The sequence below is a fragment of the Pararge aegeria genome, chromosome 19 (genome assembly GCF_905163445.1).
Source record: "Pararge aegeria chromosome 19, ilParAegt1.1, whole genome shotgun sequence".
Taxonomy (NCBI): domain Eukaryota; kingdom Metazoa; phylum Arthropoda; class Insecta; order Lepidoptera; family Nymphalidae; genus Pararge; species Pararge aegeria.
This window is the reverse complement of record NC_053198.1, coordinates 15,519,951-15,538,503: the sequence shown is the minus strand read 5'-3', so window position 1 is coordinate 15,538,503 and position 18,553 is coordinate 15,519,951. Positions and strand designations below refer to the sequence as shown.

Sequence of the window (18,553 nt, the reverse complement as noted above, 5' to 3'; positions counted from 1 at the left end):
TTGGAATGGCAACCCCGCGCCGGTAAACGCAGCGTTGGTCGACCCCCTACCAGGTGGATAGACGACGTCAAGCGAGTCCGGTAGCCGCTGGATATAAGCGGCCCAGAATCGTGCAGTTTGGAACACCCTACAAAAGACCTATGTCCAGCAGTGGACGTCAATCGGTTGATTGATATATCTAAAAGCGTCAAATCTTCTTCTAAAGTACCAAACAAAATAAGAATCATAAATTCATAATTTCCGGTGTAATCGCGTAAGAAACATAGACATCTAGATCGAGTTAAGAACCTCGCACCTCTAACTTTTCGGAGTTATGTGCGTTTACTAAGAAATTAGAATATGACTTGCTGTAACGGTGAAGGAAACATCGTGAGGCTTGCATAAGTGAGAGTCTCTCCATACGCTCTCATTAAGGAGTTTGAAGTCTATCAATACGTGGGTACCTGGCCAGCGTGGTGGACTACGGCCTAAACCCTTCTCGTTCTGAGAGATCCTTGCCCTGTAGTGTTAGTGTCCTATAATGGTGACGAATAATATTCTCTTATCGTCTCCAGTCTGCATAGATATGTAGATGTCTTTTATCTTCCTTATCATTCGATTTAGTTGGATAATTGTGATGTGCCTGGCACGAACGAGAGCATAGAGACTTTGATCTTACACGATCCGGAACAGCTCTATGATAAGCGCACATTGTCTGATGTGATAACGGCTTCGAAATATGGGTCATTTAGATAGATTCTTTTCATTATTTTGAAATGTTCAACCACTCACCGCATCGCTTAAACTCTTTTTTGTTCATAGGACCATATAGGACTTCGCCCGCGTTTATGTTTGCGAAGGAACAGTTTATTTGATGTAGTTCTACAGGTATTTTTGAGTTGTGTATTATTGTAAAAGAACAACGGGCGTTGTTTCTTAAAATAACTCTTTCTAATATACTACATTACATAAAATTCATAATTCGTTTAAAGGAAATTGCAATTTTACAATAAACTACCCTTTGACATCTTGGAGATGTCTCTTAAAAAGTTCGAAGTTTGTATTAAACGTAAGCTTATAGTCCATTTGACTTTATTTGAGTATTCAACGTAAACTTATAGAAAAGTCTTATTATAGTATAAAGGGCTACGTAATCGATAAAAAAGTTTAGGTGAGAATTATTGCTCTAACCAGGTTGTTCTTCTAATAATTTTACATGACATTGTGACATGGTGATAACAAAAAAAAACACCCGGTTAAGTTTATTGTGGGCTTTTTCTTAGACCAGGACGCGTTTGAAACCCTCGTAGCGTTAGTTTTAAGTCTACGAATATGGTTATCGCCATCGGTAGTGAGGTACTACCGTGTAATTCTCATGTAATGTACGCATCAAAAGTGGCATAAAAGGGGCCTACTTGAATAAAGATATTTTTGACTTTGACTTTCAATTAAGCGTATCTCTTAAAAGAAATGTTTTGTTTAGTCCTTAATTATTTTTAAACGGGCGATATCATCTTAATTCAATGTTCGATTTGAATTAGTTCAATAGTATGTATATTTATTTATTACTGCGATACTTATGTAGCCCACTTTTGTTTCTAGCGGCGATTTAGCATCTATACGCTATCGTGACGCTGTCAAGAAGTTGTCTTCATTTACCACCAACTCTTGTATAGATTCTTTCTACTGTGAAACCTACGTGTTTTTCAATTGGTATATTACAAAATACATAAAATAGTTACCTTCGGGCTCAACAGTGGTTTCTTATAACAAAAATGTAGTATTTTGTAATGTTTGATGTGCAAAAAAGCGTGCAGCGTTTTTACTTAACACCACAATGAAAGGAGCCTGTTCCGCGTTAAAATGAGAAAACATTTGCACAGAGAATTTAGCAATTTGGCATGCCGTTTTAGGGTTGACAGTTGATGGTCTGTTATTTTCGGTTCTTCACGCTATCCTCAACCTCCCACAGAAACAGAAAGGTCATTGCTGTTTTTTTTAATGGAACGATTTGTATTTTCATTATTCATTATACTTATGTTGATATTTCTTAAATTAATTTTGTACAAAGAACAATAAAAAGATCTATATTTGTGGTATTGTTTCAAAATAAAAAACAAAAACTGTATAACTATTTATCGTTCCAAAAATGTTTAACAGCAGATTTATATCGTTTAAAAACCTGTAGATAGTAACTCATTATTATATGCTTAGTATCATTTTTTGACGTGCCCGTGGGTTCGATTCCCACAACTGAAAAATGTTTGTGTGATGAACATGAATGTTTTTCAGTGTCTGGGTGTATATTATAAGTATTTATGTATAAAATATTCATCAGTGATCTTAGTAACCATAACACAAGCTACGCTTACTTTGGGACTAGATGGCGGTGTGCATATTTTCGTAGTATATTTATTTATTTTATTTAAAAACCAACAAGTGGTAACCCTAACTTTGAAATATGAGTTTAAAATATCTAGTTCACAATTTGAATCTAATTTACATAATTTTTCAGTACCGGGTCGGATCAAAAATTGTTAGGTATTGGGATCTTCTGACATAAATAAGCACAGAAGCAGTCCAAGTTTATAAAAAAACAGTGCCTCGAAGAGCACGTTAAGCCGTCGATCGGGGTTAGACTGGATGCTAGCGTTAGATGCTAAACTTCAATGGGGCCCTCATAGGTACTAACATACCTAGTTCGGCTGCCTATGCCGTAAAGAAGATACGCCATATGACAGATATACAAACTGCTAGGCTAGTCTATTTTAGTTTTTAGTAATCATTATGTAATATGGAATTTTACTATGCAAATGCTGCTGATATTGGCACTATTTCCCTACTGCAAGAGAGGGCTGTTCGTGAGATCTATAAAATGGGTCCGATACATTCATCGCTCGAGATCGAGAGGTAAATTTAAATATGTTAAAATAATGATAGTCTATAGCCAATACATATTTGATAATTTAAATGAATTAAAACAAAAGGTATCTTAATTTTTATTTAACACATATGACATGAAATATGAATATATTTTTCACCCGGCTTTGTTAATTGTGTGTCTAAGAAAAAGTTCTTAGACCAAGGCGCGTTTGGAACCCTCGTAGCTTTAGTCTCAAGGTTACAAATGTAGTTATCTCCATCATCTCACTTATATGTATTTTTTTAATACATAATGCATGTATAAAAAGTGCCGTCTATATATGCCTATTAGAATAAAGAAATATTTGACTTTGTCTTTGACTTTAACTATGGTGATATCAATCATTTAAGCCCGCTGAGTCGCATTCGAGCAGCGTGGGAGTATTATGCTCTAAATATCTCTATAGTCATCGGAGGAGCTGTCACAAAAAGAACATAGATGATGTCTGATGATTCCTTCGACGTCCCTGGCGCAGCGGTAAGAGCAGTGGTTTTAAGTTGGAGGTTCGATTGGGGAGATTTTGGAATTTATTATTTCCCAATTTTCTCTGATCTAATGTGCTGGGAGGCTTCGGCCGTAGCCAGTTACCGACATTAAATATAACTGCAATATTACCTAACAGGTAAGCCCGCTACCATCTTAGACGGCATCATCACTTACCACAAGGGCTAACTTGTAGTGTAATAAAAATTAAAAAAAAAACTGACCTGCTCCTGCGAGGCGTACTGCGCGTCGGCGCTGTCGTAGGACCAGTAGGAGTGGTCGAAAGTGAAGTCCTTGTATTTCTCCCGACTGCCATCGTTTTGTTCCTTGCTATTCTGTAAAATAAGTATATTGTAAGTCTATATATAGTATACTAGCTGTTGCCCGCGACTTCGTCTGCGTTTGATTTTGTTTTTTGATGTGGCATTCAATTTAGTTTCGCTAACTTTATTCAGTATCGCTAATATCGGTTTGCTGCTGTCCGCTGAGGAGTTCTGTCCTCTATCTCCAACAACATTCATCAGATCTACACAAAGTTTGGGCAAAATTAAATACATATTATGATCTCTATAGTACAAAAATAATTATTTTAATCGGTTATAATGTGTCGGATTAATGGTGTAAAATCGTCAAACACTTTCATCCCCTCTCCCAAAGGAACCGAGCTTAATGTCGGGATAAAAAGTATCCTATGTTACTTCTAACACTTCCAAGAATATGTGTACAAAGTTTCATGAGGATCGGTTAAGTAATTTTTGCGTGAAAGCGTAACAAACAAACTTACATTCACATTTATAATATTAGTAGGGATAGGGATTATCGGAAGCGGTGATAGCGCATTTGGTAGGAGCTCGACTTCACTTTCGGGTGGCAGTTCGAATCCCAGCACGCATCTCTAACTTTTCTAAGTTATGTGCGTTTTAAGTAATTAAAATATCACTAGCTTCAACGGTGAAGGAAAACATCGTGAGGAAACCTGCATGCCTGAGAGTTGTTCATAAGGTTCTCAAAGGTGTGTGGAGTCCACCAATCCGTACTGGATCAGTATGGTGGACTGCGGCCTTACCCCCTTCTTAAATGTTTTGAAAATGGTATGAGAGAGTGCATTTATGTTAACGGAGAACCTTTTGAGATTTGTTTATACATACACTTGAAGGAAATATCAATTTTATAAATTTAAATTGAATATAAAAATTTTAGGAACCTACAGGCATTGAACCTGCTGGCCATTACATTACAGACCGCGATTGTTAGAGAGTCGCGTGTTCAAATGTTCGTGGGTTCCGAAAATGTTTATATGCAATTTGAATTTACAAAATCAATAAACAAATTTTTGATATAACATAGTAATTTCATTTATTGATTCCAGAAATTTTCTGTGCGCCCCACGCACAAGTGAGCCGAATCAAGAGGTCAGTTAGAAGTTATATAATATTTTCGTTAAAACTGCCAGTAAAGTTAATTATGTATTTCGCAACGGTTGACGCGCGTGTTTTACCTCAAGGTAGATAATAATAGCTAATTACCGCGGCGGTTGCCGTACGGAACAATAATAACAGTTTAATGGGACGCTGAAAACCGAGAAGCGATGATAGCTCATTGGGTAGGAGCCCGACTTCACTTTGGGGGACCGAGTTCAATCCCGGCACGCACCTCTAACTTTTCAAAGTTTTGAGTTAATAAAAATACCACTTGCTTCAGCTTTGTCAGTAGGGTATAATCTTTAAGTTCTCAACTTAACTTAACGCTAACCCGCTCTGAGCGGTTGCGTGCATAGAGGCTATACACAGGGTACACAGATAATATAAACTGAAGAAAATCTCCAGTACGAGTTATAAAAAACTTAAGAATAGGCATTGTAAGAGTTATATAAAGCCTACCCTTAAATATTTATAACTCGTACTGGAGAATTTCCTCATTTTATATCGTCTGCATATCCTGTGCATACACTCTTTGCACGCAATTGGCTCTGAGGTAACGTAGAACTTCGTCCACGTCCTTTCCGTGAGTCAACTTCTTACTACGGAGTACCGAGAAAAGCGTGGAGCGCAAGTGGGTAAAGCCAGCCGGCATCCGCACTCCTCCGCCCCGCACCCGTTTTTCATCCGAAATCGTGTCGAGCGCTTTGACTCAATATAAACTCATTACACATATGCACCCCTAGTACCAACAAGGTTAGGTAAGGAAAAAAGTTTGATATTCGAAAAAGACTCCTAAAGCTTTACTAAGACAAATGATCTACGATAATATAAATCCTCGGTTTTGCCTAGGCCCGTACTCAGCAGTCAGCTGACATGAAGTGGCAGAGAATGACATAAGTTCCAGAAAAGATGGATGCCGGATGGACATTCTATACCTCTATTTTTTCTCACGTATCTTATTATATAAACCATCTTTCCATTGCTTTTTAGTGCAAAAACCTTTTTTAAAATATGAAAAATAATAAAAAAATATCTCTTTTTAATTCATTCGTTTTTATTATTCAATACATTTGTTTTTCTTCAATTATTAAAACATAATTTCCAATAAAAAAAACGAAAACATTGTTTATATAATAAGAAGAGTTTGAAAAATTAAATCTTTGCGGTACGAAATGCTTACTCATTGGGCTATCAAAATCGGGTTAGCGAAACACTTCGTATGTTAAAAATAGCTCCAAAGTAAGCGTAGTAATGAATAATATACATAAATAATTATAACACACAGATAAACAACCAAAATCTGAATAACATTCATGTTCACGAAAGAAACATTTTCCAGTTGTGGGAATCGAACCTACAGCCCTAGACTGTAGGCAATAAAGCAGGGTGGGTCAATGCACACATCGCCAATCAGCCGTCCTATTCCCGCCGGTTTGATGGTAGATACTATAAATTGTAGTCCTGCAGGAAAACTATCTACAAACATGGTGACAATGCTATAAACACCTGTATAAATTAAACAAGAAATGTTGACATAGGTTTTAAACGCTAAAATTTGTGACGTCATAACCTTGTAAATATATTGTTTATGCACATTACAGCCGAGCTTGTGAGGTACCTTATATAAAAAATATAGGTAAAAGTGAAGCCAAAACTCTAAATTTATTTATTTGATGTAGGCCTACTTTCGAAATGTGTTTGTAGTGTCCCTACCAAATTATCGGAATTCAGCAACTTTTAGAATAAAACAATTATTATTTTATCTTGTGAATCAGTGGCGTGCATAGAGGGTATGCACAGGGTATGCAGATGATATAAACTGAAGAAAATCTCCAGTACAAGTTTTATATACTTAAGGGTAGTCTTTAAATAACTTACAATGCCTATCCTTAAATTTTTTATAACTCGTATTGGAGATTTTCTTCATTTTATATCATCTGCATACCCTGTGCATACCCTCTATGCACGCCATTGCTTGTGATAGATGGAAACGTCGGTCAGCTTCCAAACAACCTTGCCATAAAGAAATTCATCAATTCAAGTTTCCCAGATTTAATAAGTATAGAGCTTTTTGGGAAAGAGCTCGTCCGGGAAAGTACCTACTGCCATGCTTATTTCTGCCGCCAAGAGCATTGCTAGGTTTCATTATTTGCCGGTGTAATTACTGGCTCATGAGGCTCAACCGCCACGCCTCAGGTTGATGCACACAGCGCGGTTCTAGCCCATTTTAACTTATGAATTGGTAGATCCAAGCGATATTCTAATAGGAACACCGTACGTATGACTACGGACTACAGGAAAGGTTCGCGTGATAATGTCAAACGAATGACCTTAGTCATAACCAGCGTTTTCGAATACAATTCCCAGGTGCATGTATATATAAATACATATAATCATCAGTTGCTAGTCGTATATCAACACAAACGTATGAGCGAATGCATTGAACGAAGCGGCTTCCAGAAGTTATATATATATATATATATATATACCGAGAATTGCTTTATTAAACTCACCGCAGCTCAGCTAGTCGAGGTTTTTAGAACGAAAGCTACAATTTACATTATGCTTTCTTATTCATCATCATCAACCCATGACCGACTATAGTATAGCCGTAGTCCACCACGCCACACCGAATGAAAATTGGTAGACTTTACACTTCTTTGAGAACATTGTGGAGACCCTGAGGGTCTCTTCAAGACGTCACAGTCAAAGCTTGCGATATTTAATTTCTTAAACAAACATATCCTCGATAAGTTAAAGTGCCGGGGATCGGACTCGGTTATCCAGGAAGGAAAGCCGAAGTCCTTACCACTTCCAATCGGTACTCCACGAAGTATCGTAGCTCAGAAAATTGCCTAGAGCAGTGGCAATGACCGGAGCACATACCTACGGAGATCAATGGACGAAGGGGTTCCAAGGTAGTTGTAGTGAAGACCCCGCACCGAAAACATAATTGGTATAACCTTCACTAGGTAGAAAGACGATCTACATAAGGGTCGTTCGAAGGGAACAGGTTACAACTTTTAACTTACTTTTACGGTGAGCAGTCTCGTCTTCTTTGCTTCCATTTGGACAATCAACTTTGCGTTCATATCCTTCTCTCTGGAACAATATATAATTATTAAAGGTACAACCAAATAACGGTAAAGCACAGTATATTAAGAAATTCTAATTATAACACAGCTCTTGTTGTCCTAATCCTAAGGTTGCCTGCCAGAGATATCTTCTAAGCGATAAGGCCGCCTTTTGTATTCTACTCCAGTCTTTGTATTTCTCTCTATTCATCCTTTATTTTCTTAACTGTTTAGTGGTATAGAAATAAAGAGTTCAAATAAATAAATAAAAAATACAGTTTTAATTATAAAAGACTAGATATGCCCTGCAGCTTCGCTCGCGCAAATTTCGAATGCAGCGTACTGCTGCATCGTTTACACCTATAGTCATACATGAGATTTATGACAAACAATGTTTTATCCTTTGTATTAAATATATTTTTTTATAAAAAGTATCCTATGTTACTTCTGATACCTCCAAGAATACATGTACAAAGTTTTACGATGATTGGTTAAGTAGTATTCGCGCAAAAGTGTAACGAACAAACTTACATTCAAATTTGTAATATTAGTAGGATTATACAGAATTTGTTTTATTTGTTGATTTTGTTATGTGTAACATTACCAATAAATTGATTCCGTTATATTTCCATTATATTTGATTATTGTTGAGGATTTTTTTTTATTTAATTACTTCAATCCTTTTGATTCCAATATTCCTTGACCTTTCAGGGAAACTTAATATGTATATTAAAATCTGACATTAACATTTCCACTGGACACATTTTGAATAAGTACTCAATAAAAAACATTTATTTCAATTTCATGACTATAGGTGCATAAAGTTGTGATAAGAGCTGTTTAAGGCTGCCAGTCCACCGGAGCGGAGCAATCAGCAGAGCTGAGGAACGGACTTATGCGGAGCACAGTTGCGTACTGTGTCTGGTTCACTTAAGAGTAGCGGAGAATTTGTGCAATCCTAATGGTTAATATTTCTCCATTTCTCGGTTCCGCTGCCTCGCTCCGCTCTGGTGGACTGGCAGCCTAATGGTAGAATATGAAGACTTTTCAAGTGCAAATTATGCAAATTAGTTTGCTTTTGAATGACTGACATTTAGCATTATAATATCAATTTCAAGTGTTTATGAAGTAAATATGAAATTAAATCAAAACTTTTTTTATTTTAATATAAACTATATGTGTTTAAAGTAATTCTTTTCTTTTGATGTCCGGTAATTAGTCAACCTACATGGCCTAGTGATTGGCCCCTTGGTCTTATTAGCGGATTTTTATTCTGTAACTAATATTCTCTCCGCAGGATTGGGCATAGGAAATCATATGTTTACAATTTGCCAATGCAAAATGCCAATGTGACCAAAGTAAACAAATAGTGGAAAAAATTGTTGTATTGTCAGTGTATGTTTTGTTATGTTGTTTACAAAATAAACAACATAACAAAACATACGCGAGATGCTTTCCCAAAGCTAAGCTAATAAAGGTGACTGTATGTGGGTCGAAATTTTTTACATCATTTCGACAACTTTCATTTAAATGGATTGCGGAGTTACTGTTTGTGTTCTAAATGCAGCCGAACCGTGAAAGTCACTGCCTTTAATGACATCATTGTTTTTTTTTTGCACTTTCAAAATCCTAGGTTCTTTACGCGAGCCCTATTTTATTGACACAATTAAATGATTTGCATTATTCTGTGTACACATTTTATATTTCCCTTATACATGCAAAACTTGGTTGGATCATACACTGATGTTATTGAAGACGATCGCCCAAAACGATGATTCTAATTGAAAATACGTATTGGCACAGACTACTGTTTTGATGACTTGTGCACTGGCTCACCTTTGATTGAATGGGCGGACCCTTACAGCCACTTTTACCGAGGCCATTGTCACACATTATATTATCACTAACTGCGATTTTTATTAATTTCTTTCACGTAAAACACGAACGCAACATCACAAAGCAAATCAAATTGACGACATTTTCAATTGACACTTTGACAAGCGACAGCGAAATGTCAAAGTGTTATGTCAATTTTTTTTTATTTTAATTTTTTTTTACCGCCATGGATTCAAGTCCTTTAAGGCCTTATGTCAAATTAATAAAAGATAGGTCACACATTAGGTCTCCCTTTATCTGAGGTACAGGTGCATTCATAAACCACATGACTGTGACTTAATGATATAGTATTTATCGATAAACTTTTAAACGTTAACTGAGTGGAGATCCTTCAATTATTAAGTCATAACCACTGACATTTATAATACTACTAGCTGTTGCCCGCGACATCGTCTACGTTTGATTTTGTTTTTAAAGTATTCAGTATTGCTAAGCCTTAAATGATTATAGTAGTATATATATATATAACATGTGACTGTCAATTAATTATAGACAAATAATTTGCAATAAAATAAAATTGCAACTATAATTAAAGATCTAAGCTATCCTATCTCTTAAGTTAGACCAGACTGCTCACGGTGTGCCAATTAAAATCAAAATCGCTTAAATAGTTTAGGAGTCCATCGCGGACAAACATCGTGACAGGAGATTTATATATATTAAGATATTACGTATAATGGAGGTCAGTGCTCACAACTAACAAACAATTTTGTAGCGAGGTTCGTGATATTGTATCAAGAGAGAATAAATTATAAAATAGCTACGTTTCTATACCTAAGATCATCATCCCAGCCTATTAACGTCCCATTGCTGGATGGGCCTCGTCTCTCGTAGGATATATACCCACGACACGATTTAAATAAATAAATAAGTGTACGTAATTGTAATGTATGTTGTACTGACTCCACATCACGAATTAAATCCTGTGGTCGTTGTCTATGATATTTCATTGATTTCGTTTATGGAGGGTAGAGGTAAGGAGAGTCATCTGTGTATATGAAAAAGTGTCGTCAAAATGTATTAAATTAGGATGGCGCCACATTTGCATCAGGGTAACTCTTAAAGAAGCGCCAAATATAAATATTGTTAGAGTAGGCTTGAAAAATAAACAAGGAAGTATGGAGATACAAGGAAGTAAGGTTATATTTACCACAATATTTTGTACAACGTAAGTTGTTGAACTTCTCAATAATTAACTACTTTAGTCGATAATGACATTAAATTTTTTAACTCGGCATAGTTCAATTCATCTACGATTGCTACATTCATACCATACCCTGTGCATCCACCAGCGCCATTGTGGAGGATTTTTGAACTGTTATTTAGCGCATACACTGGACACTTTTTCAACTTTTCTCCCATATAAGATGACTCTCCTTACCTCTACCCTCCATAATTTCGTTCAATGTACCTTCATTTTATGGACACTTTTTCAACTTTTCTCCCATATAAGATGACTCTCCTTACCTCTACCCTCCATATAGTAGTTAATTATTGAGAATTTCAACAACTTACGTTGTACAAAATATTGTGGTAAATATAACCTTACTTCCTTGTTTATTTTTCAAGCCTACTCTAACAATATTTATATTTGGCGCTTCTTTTAAGAGTTACCCTGATGCAAATGTGGCGCCATCCTAATTTAATACATTTTGACGACACTTTTTCATATACACAGATGACTCTCCTTACCTCTACCCTCCATACTTCATTAGTCGAAGCCCGAACTGTCAGCTCACATTTGTGGATCTCGTGAGAAAGGTTAGGATTCTCAATTTTATTAATTTTACTATTAATTTCTTTGGCAAAATTATTTATTAAGGCTTCTCAGACCATTATTTACTGTACATTTTTATTATCGTTATAAATATTGTTAAAATTTTTTCTAAAGACTGACCGTAGAAGTTACATAATAAAGTTGTCGGATTTTGTCCTGTAGCACCAGCCAGAATGTCGGACGCAGCCGGCCGCCCTATGAAATATCCCTACACCATCAGCGCTAAAATAGCGCAGTTCCCGTTCAAGTTCTACATTCAGAACCAATGGATCTGGCGTTACTGGATGATTGGGATTGCTGTTGCCACCCCAGTGTTCTACAAGATTCACAAACTGGGTAAATATTTCTGATCTTATTAGTTTCCTGCCGCTGCTAAAGGCTTTGTCTCATAGGAAATAGGAATAAAGAGATCATCCAATGTGGATAATGGAACTTAGCAGCAATAAGGAATAGCTCTCCAAGGGACAGAAGTATTCTTAATCTTATCCTGGTCAGGCCCAGGAATTATGTGGTCCTTTGTACCTAGAAATGCTGTTCTTTCTCCCTACTAAGTCATTCTAACTAAGCTTACTTCAGGAGCTAGATTACTAGGCTTCAGGGATTGATGCTGAGGAGCAAGATGTGCTGTGCTGAACTGCTACTCTATTAAGTTGAAGCATTTTTTGTAACAGTATTTCCTCAGCTGATATATGTGCACAAATAGAGGGTCAGGGTTGATAGAACTTCACCTTAAAGGCCAGGGATCCCCTGATAAAGTAAAACGCTTGGGGCCTGACATAAGAATGAATCATTTCATAGCATTTTGATTTATTTATTGACAGCTTCCACTTTTACTGCAGAAAATGGCTAAGAGTAGTGTGTAGTGGCTGAAAAAGTCAGACTAATGTATTAGTTTTGAAATAATTAAAGCGACTTAACTGAACTCTGGCATCTAGAGAAAGTGAAGATGTTATGTTTGTTCATGTTTCATGATAAAATTTAAATGCTTTTAGAGGTTAAATGTTGTAACATCTTTTTTAGTAGTGCCATTATCAAGAAAAAGTATCTTTCCTTCTTTTCCTCCACTAAGTTGACTACTCTGTTTTACAGCTAACTCCCCTGAGAATGTAAGCAAATGGGCAGAGATGAGGAAGAAGGAGGCAGCATCGCACCACTAACAACAAAGTTGTAATAAATTAAAATATTGTAAGCATAAATAAAATCATGTCATAGTTAAATTGGTTTTTATATTTTTCACTTGTACTAAAATCGTAATAAAAATTCAACTGACAATTTCTACAACTCGTCCAAATTGTTGTTTTGTTTTTTGATACTGGTTGCTGGAAAAAAATCCATTTTCACCTTCAGAGGGATATTTTTAGTAAAGTATGGTTAAACAGGTATGTCATAAAGGAATCTGGTGTTACCCAATACTTTAGTATAGATACTTCAACTCAGTTGTGCGCGCGGCCCTATGTGTGCGTGCGCTTGTAAATATACAACTTTCATTCGTGTGGCAGTGACGCGGCAGTCGTCGTTCGAGCAAGACGTGTTCCTATCGCTTTTTCTTACGGGTACAGTGGTTTACGAAAATGTCTAGTTCTTCACGGAAAAAATGTTTAAGGAGTCAGGTAAATATTTTTTATTTTTAAATTTAGATGTAATGAATAGGTATTTATTATGATTCTATATACGAAAAAATATATCCTTGTTGACGTTTACGTATTATTGTTTTAGACTCGAGAAACCATTGCTAAGGTATACGAATTTCTGAAAATAGATGCGAGAGATATATTGGAACTAGTAAGTGATCCAGTTTGCAGTGCAAGTCCAATTTTAATATCGAAACTAAGTGAACATTTAAATAGCGTACGGAAAAGAACAGCAATGGCAGTGGGGGTATCAGAGAGAACAGTTACTAATATATTGGCTGAAGGAAAAGAATCTGACTCTAAGTTTAAATCTCCGCATAAAGACCGTAAAAAACGTTTAAAGAAGTTAGAATTAGACAACTTTAACGTTGATGTTATACGTTCCACTATTCAAAATTACCATTTAGAACATCGTGAGTTACCTACCTTGCTAAAGTTGAAAGGAATATTTCAAGATAAACTTAACTATGATGGAAGTATTTCGACTCTGCGTACAGCTTTGTTAAAGTTGGGATACAAATGGCGAAAAACTGTGGATAACAGACGTGTTATTATAGAGCGGCATGACATCCAAAAACTACGATTTTCCTACCTAAAAAATTTACTCAGATACCGTCAAGAAAATCGGTGTATCGTATATACAGATGAGAGCTATATCTTAACTAATCATGTTCAAAACAAAGGATGGGGTAATAAAGATGGACCACCTTTAAAGAGAAACCTGTCGAAAGGACAAAGAATTATCATTGTGCATGCTGGTTCAGAACAAGGTTTCGTACCTAACGCACTATTGACATACAAAGCAAATAGTGTTTCTGGTGATTACCATTCTAACATGAACGCGGAAAACTATGAAAAGTGGCTAAAAGAACGTCTAGTACCGAATCTTCCACCTAACTCTGTGGTTGTGCTTGATAATGCCTCATACCATAACGTTCAAAATGACAGAGCCCCAAATTCGAATTCCAAAAAAATAGAAATGCAGAGATGGCTGACAGAAAAAAATATAGCTTTTAATCAAGATATGAAAAAAATTGAACTGTATGATTTGATTAAAAAAAATAAAGAAAACTATATCTGTTACAAGATTGATGACATACTTCAGCGATATGGCATAAAAGTTCTTCGATTGCCACCATATCATCCTGAACTAAACCCCATAGAAAATGTGTGGGGAATTTTAAAAAATTATATTGCTTCGCGTAATGTCGACCAAAATGTGACGGAAATAATGAAACTCATAAATGAATGTTTAAGTCAAATTGATGAAGGGATGTGGGGTAATACTTGTCGACATGTACAAAAGAAAGAAGAAGAATACTATAGACATTTTGACATGGAGTCAGAATTCATAATTAACCTTGATGAGAGCAGCGAATCCGAAAATTCATCATTTGATTTTTCAAGTAGCGATTCAGAATAATGTTCAATAAATAAACATTAAATTACCAAATAACTGTTTTTTTAAAAAAAAACCCGTATATAACCCGTAAATAACTGTATTTGTATTTGTACCCGACTGTACCTCTTGTCACGCACACAAAGTCACTGTATATGTACAAGGTTTACCCACACATAGGGCCGCGCGCACAACTGAGTTGATGTATCTATAACTATTTATTAATTTTTATTAATGCATGAACTGTTAAGTCACCTGAATGATTTGCCAACTTAGACCAACTTGGCAACTGGCTGGCTTCCCTCGAAGTGAGTGATCCTAAACTATGCCATGTCTTTGAGAACATTGTGGAGAATGCAGTACAGCTTTCCTAACCATTTTTCCATCATTGATAAAGGCAGTGATATTGCATTAACATATAACTCTAAAGAGGTGCAGGTGCATATGGATATGAATTGTCTGAGGCAGAAGCCTGATGAGTCATCACTGATTTTGAGTGGGTAATCATTAATAGCATCCCCAACCAAAACATTAGATGCCACATTTTTGTGTATGTATAAACAAGAAGGAAATAATAAAATAACAGAATATTAATTATTTTATTCTTAAAAAAACAATATATACATACAAAACAGTCTCAAAAAAACTTCATCTCAACACATCATCCAAATCAAAATTAGCATAACAGGAGAATTCATTTGCTAAATTGTTCCTATGTTGTGGTTGAAATACACATTGCTTCAAACCTAACAATTTTTCTATATTTTCTTTCATAATAGCTCCAGTACAAATAACTATTTTCTCTTTAGCTAGCAACTGTATGGTCTGTGATGTTTTGCTTATGCATTCTTCAGACAAGAACGGTGGATCAGCTATTACCAGGTCAAAGGTATGCTCTAAATCTGCAGGTAGCTTATCTGGTAAGTTGTAATCATAGAAGATGAAATCAGCTCCATGCACTTCGAATCTTCTGTCATATTCAAGAAGGGTTACTGAAAATCAAATAATAATATAATTAATAAAATAATAATAATATCCAAAACTGTTTCGAGAATAAATGCTGCATTATGCCAATAAACCACATTAAAATAGGTCCAGTAGTTTTTATGGTAACACTGTAAAGGGAAACCTACAGGACACCTAAACTGCATATCTAAGAACCCATGTAGAGGGTGTACAGGTGTGACCCATACATATTCAAATTGCTGTAGTCCATGAGCCTCATTACAGCAAAACTTACAGCATTGCTGTTTTTGCATTGAGGTTTTAAAACAGGTAATGCCCAAAACTAAAACATTCCATAGCTTTAAGCAATATAATCAGATCTTACCATTTGCCCTATTTCCAAGATGCCTCTTGACTGGCACAAACAGTGTGGGGCAGGATATAAGTGCCACCTTCCCATTGCATGGTAACAATTTGTCAACAACTTTCACCAGTGCCTGCACGGTTGCATCATTGTACCAGAACTGACTTAATTGCTGAAACCAAAAGATTAAAATGTAATTGATTTTTAAATGGACTTCAACAAAAGGAAGTGGTTTTTAATTCAAAATGTATTCAGTATTATAAATTTTATTAGTATAACTAATTTGCACCTGATTATAGACCTATTATACACCTAAGGATACATGTCTTTATTTATTTTAACAAATTAGTTTTTTCTATATTAAAAATACTTATGTAAAAATAACATTGTTTACAAAATAAGTTAGAAAAAATTAAGTTTATGTTTGGTGCAGACATGTTCTTTAGTGTTTAGTACAAATTTAAAGCAAATAGCTTACAAGTATTATAATAGTTAGGTAGGTAAACAGTACTTTCTTATACCAGAAATATAGAGTTTAGACCCACCACAATAACTGAATGCAGGTTGGCATCATTAAGTAAAAAAAATAATGTTCAAGTACCAATAATTATTGTCAAGTGTTAGTATTACTTACAATATGGTCCCTAATTTTTATCATAGGTTTTAAGCAATATCAATTACCCAATTTTCTTCAAATATTATATTTTCATTCAACTGTTTCTGTGACTCTAGTTTCTCCAAGATCTCTTTTCGTTTATTTTGCTCTGCATAAAATTCTTGGAGTGCTGCAAATGTCTCAGCAGAGAGTGATGGAACGTCGTCATCATCCATTTAGAAAACCTAAAATTTCATCATCATTATCATAACGGATCCCACTTCTGGACTCAGGTCTTTTAGATATTTTATGTAGATTCTCTTGAAGACCAACTAGCAGTACAGCAAAAACTGTTGTTCACTGGAGGATATCTGCTTCAGAACTTAAAGATGCAATATCTATTGGTCTTCCAGAGATAAATCAAATGGTTACCTTTTTGTTGGATTTGACTGAGGTTGTTTATTTGATACTAAGTAAAAATCATAAAGTTGGTTTTTCATAGAACAAAGGTGTGGAGTTCAGATCCATCCCACCACTCTAGGGGGAATTCATAATAATTATATCAAACTTTGATTTCTTCACGATGTTTTCATTAGTTAAAAGCAGGAGATAATCTGATATGCAATACAGAAGATGACTCGGTGTCAAATTCATTACCTTTGCTAATAATACTTCTCATTCTAACTACTATACCTCTACAGCGAAATTAAATGACAGCTAAAAATAGGTTAGTTCTTTTTCAGCAGGCATGGAAGGTGTTTAGGCCTCCCGCGCGTTAAATTCATAAACAAAAATGGATTAACACATCATTACACTAGTAAACCGTACCTGAATTACAACAGCACAATTTTTGTAAGTTTATTGTTAAGTTTCTCTTATTTTTATGTTGTGTTTCAAGTAATTTACGCAAAATGCACATTAAAATAAACAGAAAGAATTGACATTTAGCTTTGATTATTGACAGTAGACGTAATAATGACTTTGAGAACTGTCAACTTGACAGCATTTGTTATAGGCACAGCGGTAAACTTTTTGTTTCAGCGAGTGAAGTTTAAAAAAGTTTCGTTATTTTATATTCCAGAAGTAAAATGGATTTTGAACATCTGGAAGTGGTGTTACTCCACAAGTACCCACAATATTTGAAGTCCTGCTGCGAACTGATCAACAATGAGTGGCCACGCAGTGAAACAGCAAGAATCATGTCTCTCCAAGCCTCTTGCGACGAATTACCCACCAGTTTAATTTTAGTAAATAAAGAAAAACATCTTTTCGGACATTGCAAGCTCACAGCTATACCCAGTATGCCAAAAAGCTGTTTTGTAGAAACTGTAGTAATAAGCAGATCGATGCGGGGCAAAAAATTAGGTACCTTTCTAATGAGAAAAGTTGAGGATTATTGTAAAAACGTGCTAAAATTAGAAATGATTCATTTATCGACCAAAGGGCAAGAGGATTTTTACACTAAGTTAGGTTACGTAGTTTGCCCGCCAGTTAGCATTTATGGCAGTAGTATTAGTTATAGTTATAACAGTAAAGGAAAGTGTGGTACTCTAACCACGCCAGTGCCAATACAGAATATCGATAATAGTGCAGCGCTTAATGATAATAGTGCTGCACCGCCACCCCCCCCGATGCCGAAACCGCAAAGTATTATAAATACTTTGAAAAGCAACCGAACATACATGTTCAAATATTTAATTTGACATACAAAGCGTTTTTTTAGTCTGTAATAAATACAATTGAAGTACATATTTGTTTCTTATTTTTTTATTTATTACCTATGAATCGACTTACTCTACACCCCGGTGACGACCACGACCAGTCTGACAATCTACTTATTTTTGAGTCTATTTTAAACTAATTTTATAAATTAATTCAATTTCGAGCTTTTAAAACCGAGAATAAGATATTACTACCTAAGCTGGTGCAACATTATAGCCCGAAGATAAGGCTGGTTTACCAGTGGTGGCTCTGTGCTGCTAGCTAGGAAACGTCCAGGAGCTTATAGAGTAAGAGCCGTACGGAGTAAAACGCGTCACTGTGAAATCAGAATGGGAGGTTCCAGT

The 18,553-nt window shown here is 35.6% G+C and overlaps 5 protein-coding genes across 7 annotated transcripts in view; 3 read left to right on the top strand and 2 right to left on the bottom strand.

Annotated features, from left to right (window-relative positions):
* The window catches only part of LOC120632124 (kinesin-like protein Klp98A), a 50,306-nt gene extending 40,462 nt beyond the window's left edge, over positions 1-9,844 (bottom strand). For both annotated transcript variants that reach the window (XM_039901928.1, XM_039901927.1), the window contains exons 1-3: positions 9,717-9,844; positions 7,839-7,908; positions 3,610-3,720 (exon numbers count right to left, since the gene is read on the bottom strand). In XM_039901928.1, coding sequence (XP_039757862.1) covers positions 3,610-3,720; positions 7,839-7,908; positions 9,717-9,763 — 228 coding nt within the window. In that variant the 5' untranslated portion in view covers positions 9,764-9,844. The remainder of the gene's footprint in view (positions 1-3,609; positions 3,721-7,838; positions 7,909-9,716) is intronic.
* A 1,615-nt stretch (positions 9,845-11,459) lies between these two features.
* Positions 11,460-12,770, top strand: LOC120632115. Its single transcript, XM_039901913.1, has 3 exons — positions 11,460-11,537; positions 11,716-11,889; positions 12,643-12,770. Exons 2-3 carry the CDS (start codon positions 11,727-11,729, stop codon positions 12,708-12,710), a joined length of 231 nt encoding a protein of 76 aa, XP_039757847.1. The 5' UTR covers positions 11,460-11,537; positions 11,716-11,726; the 3' UTR covers positions 12,711-12,770.
* A 350-nt stretch (positions 12,771-13,120) lies between these two features.
* On the top strand, positions 13,121-14,641 carry LOC120632316. Its single transcript, XM_039902159.1, has 2 exons — positions 13,121-13,163; positions 13,270-14,641. The coding sequence occupies exons 1-2, from the start codon at positions 13,125-13,127 to the stop codon at positions 14,605-14,607; spliced, it is 1,377 nt and encodes a 458-aa protein (XP_039758093.1). The 5' UTR covers positions 13,121-13,124; the 3' UTR covers positions 14,608-14,641.
* Positions 14,642-15,168: 527 nt separating this feature from the next.
* On the bottom strand, positions 15,169-17,540 carry LOC120631905 (EEF1A lysine methyltransferase 1). 2 transcript variants are annotated; one of them, XM_039901582.1, is made up of 4 exons: positions 17,316-17,540; positions 16,574-16,732; positions 15,914-16,064; positions 15,169-15,575 (listed from the first exon to the last, which is right to left on the bottom strand). In XM_039901582.1, the coding sequence occupies exons 2-4, from the start codon at positions 16,721-16,723 to the stop codon at positions 15,232-15,234; spliced, it is 645 nt and encodes a 214-aa protein (XP_039757516.1). In that variant the 5' UTR covers positions 16,724-16,732; positions 17,316-17,540; the 3' UTR covers positions 15,169-15,231. The 2 variants fall into 2 exon arrangements, with proteins under 2 accessions (XP_039757516.1, XP_039757517.1); XM_039901583.1 differs by lacking the exon at positions 17,316-17,540 and adding an exon at positions 16,920-17,033.
* Positions 17,088-18,236, top strand: LOC120631906 (N-alpha-acetyltransferase 80). Its single transcript, XM_039901584.1, has 2 exons — positions 17,088-17,339; positions 17,569-18,236. The coding sequence occupies exon 2, from the start codon at positions 17,576-17,578 to the stop codon at positions 18,188-18,190; it is 615 nt and encodes a 204-aa protein (XP_039757518.1). The 5' UTR covers positions 17,088-17,339; positions 17,569-17,575; the 3' UTR covers positions 18,191-18,236.
* The last annotated feature ends 317 nt before the right edge of the window (positions 18,237-18,553 follow it).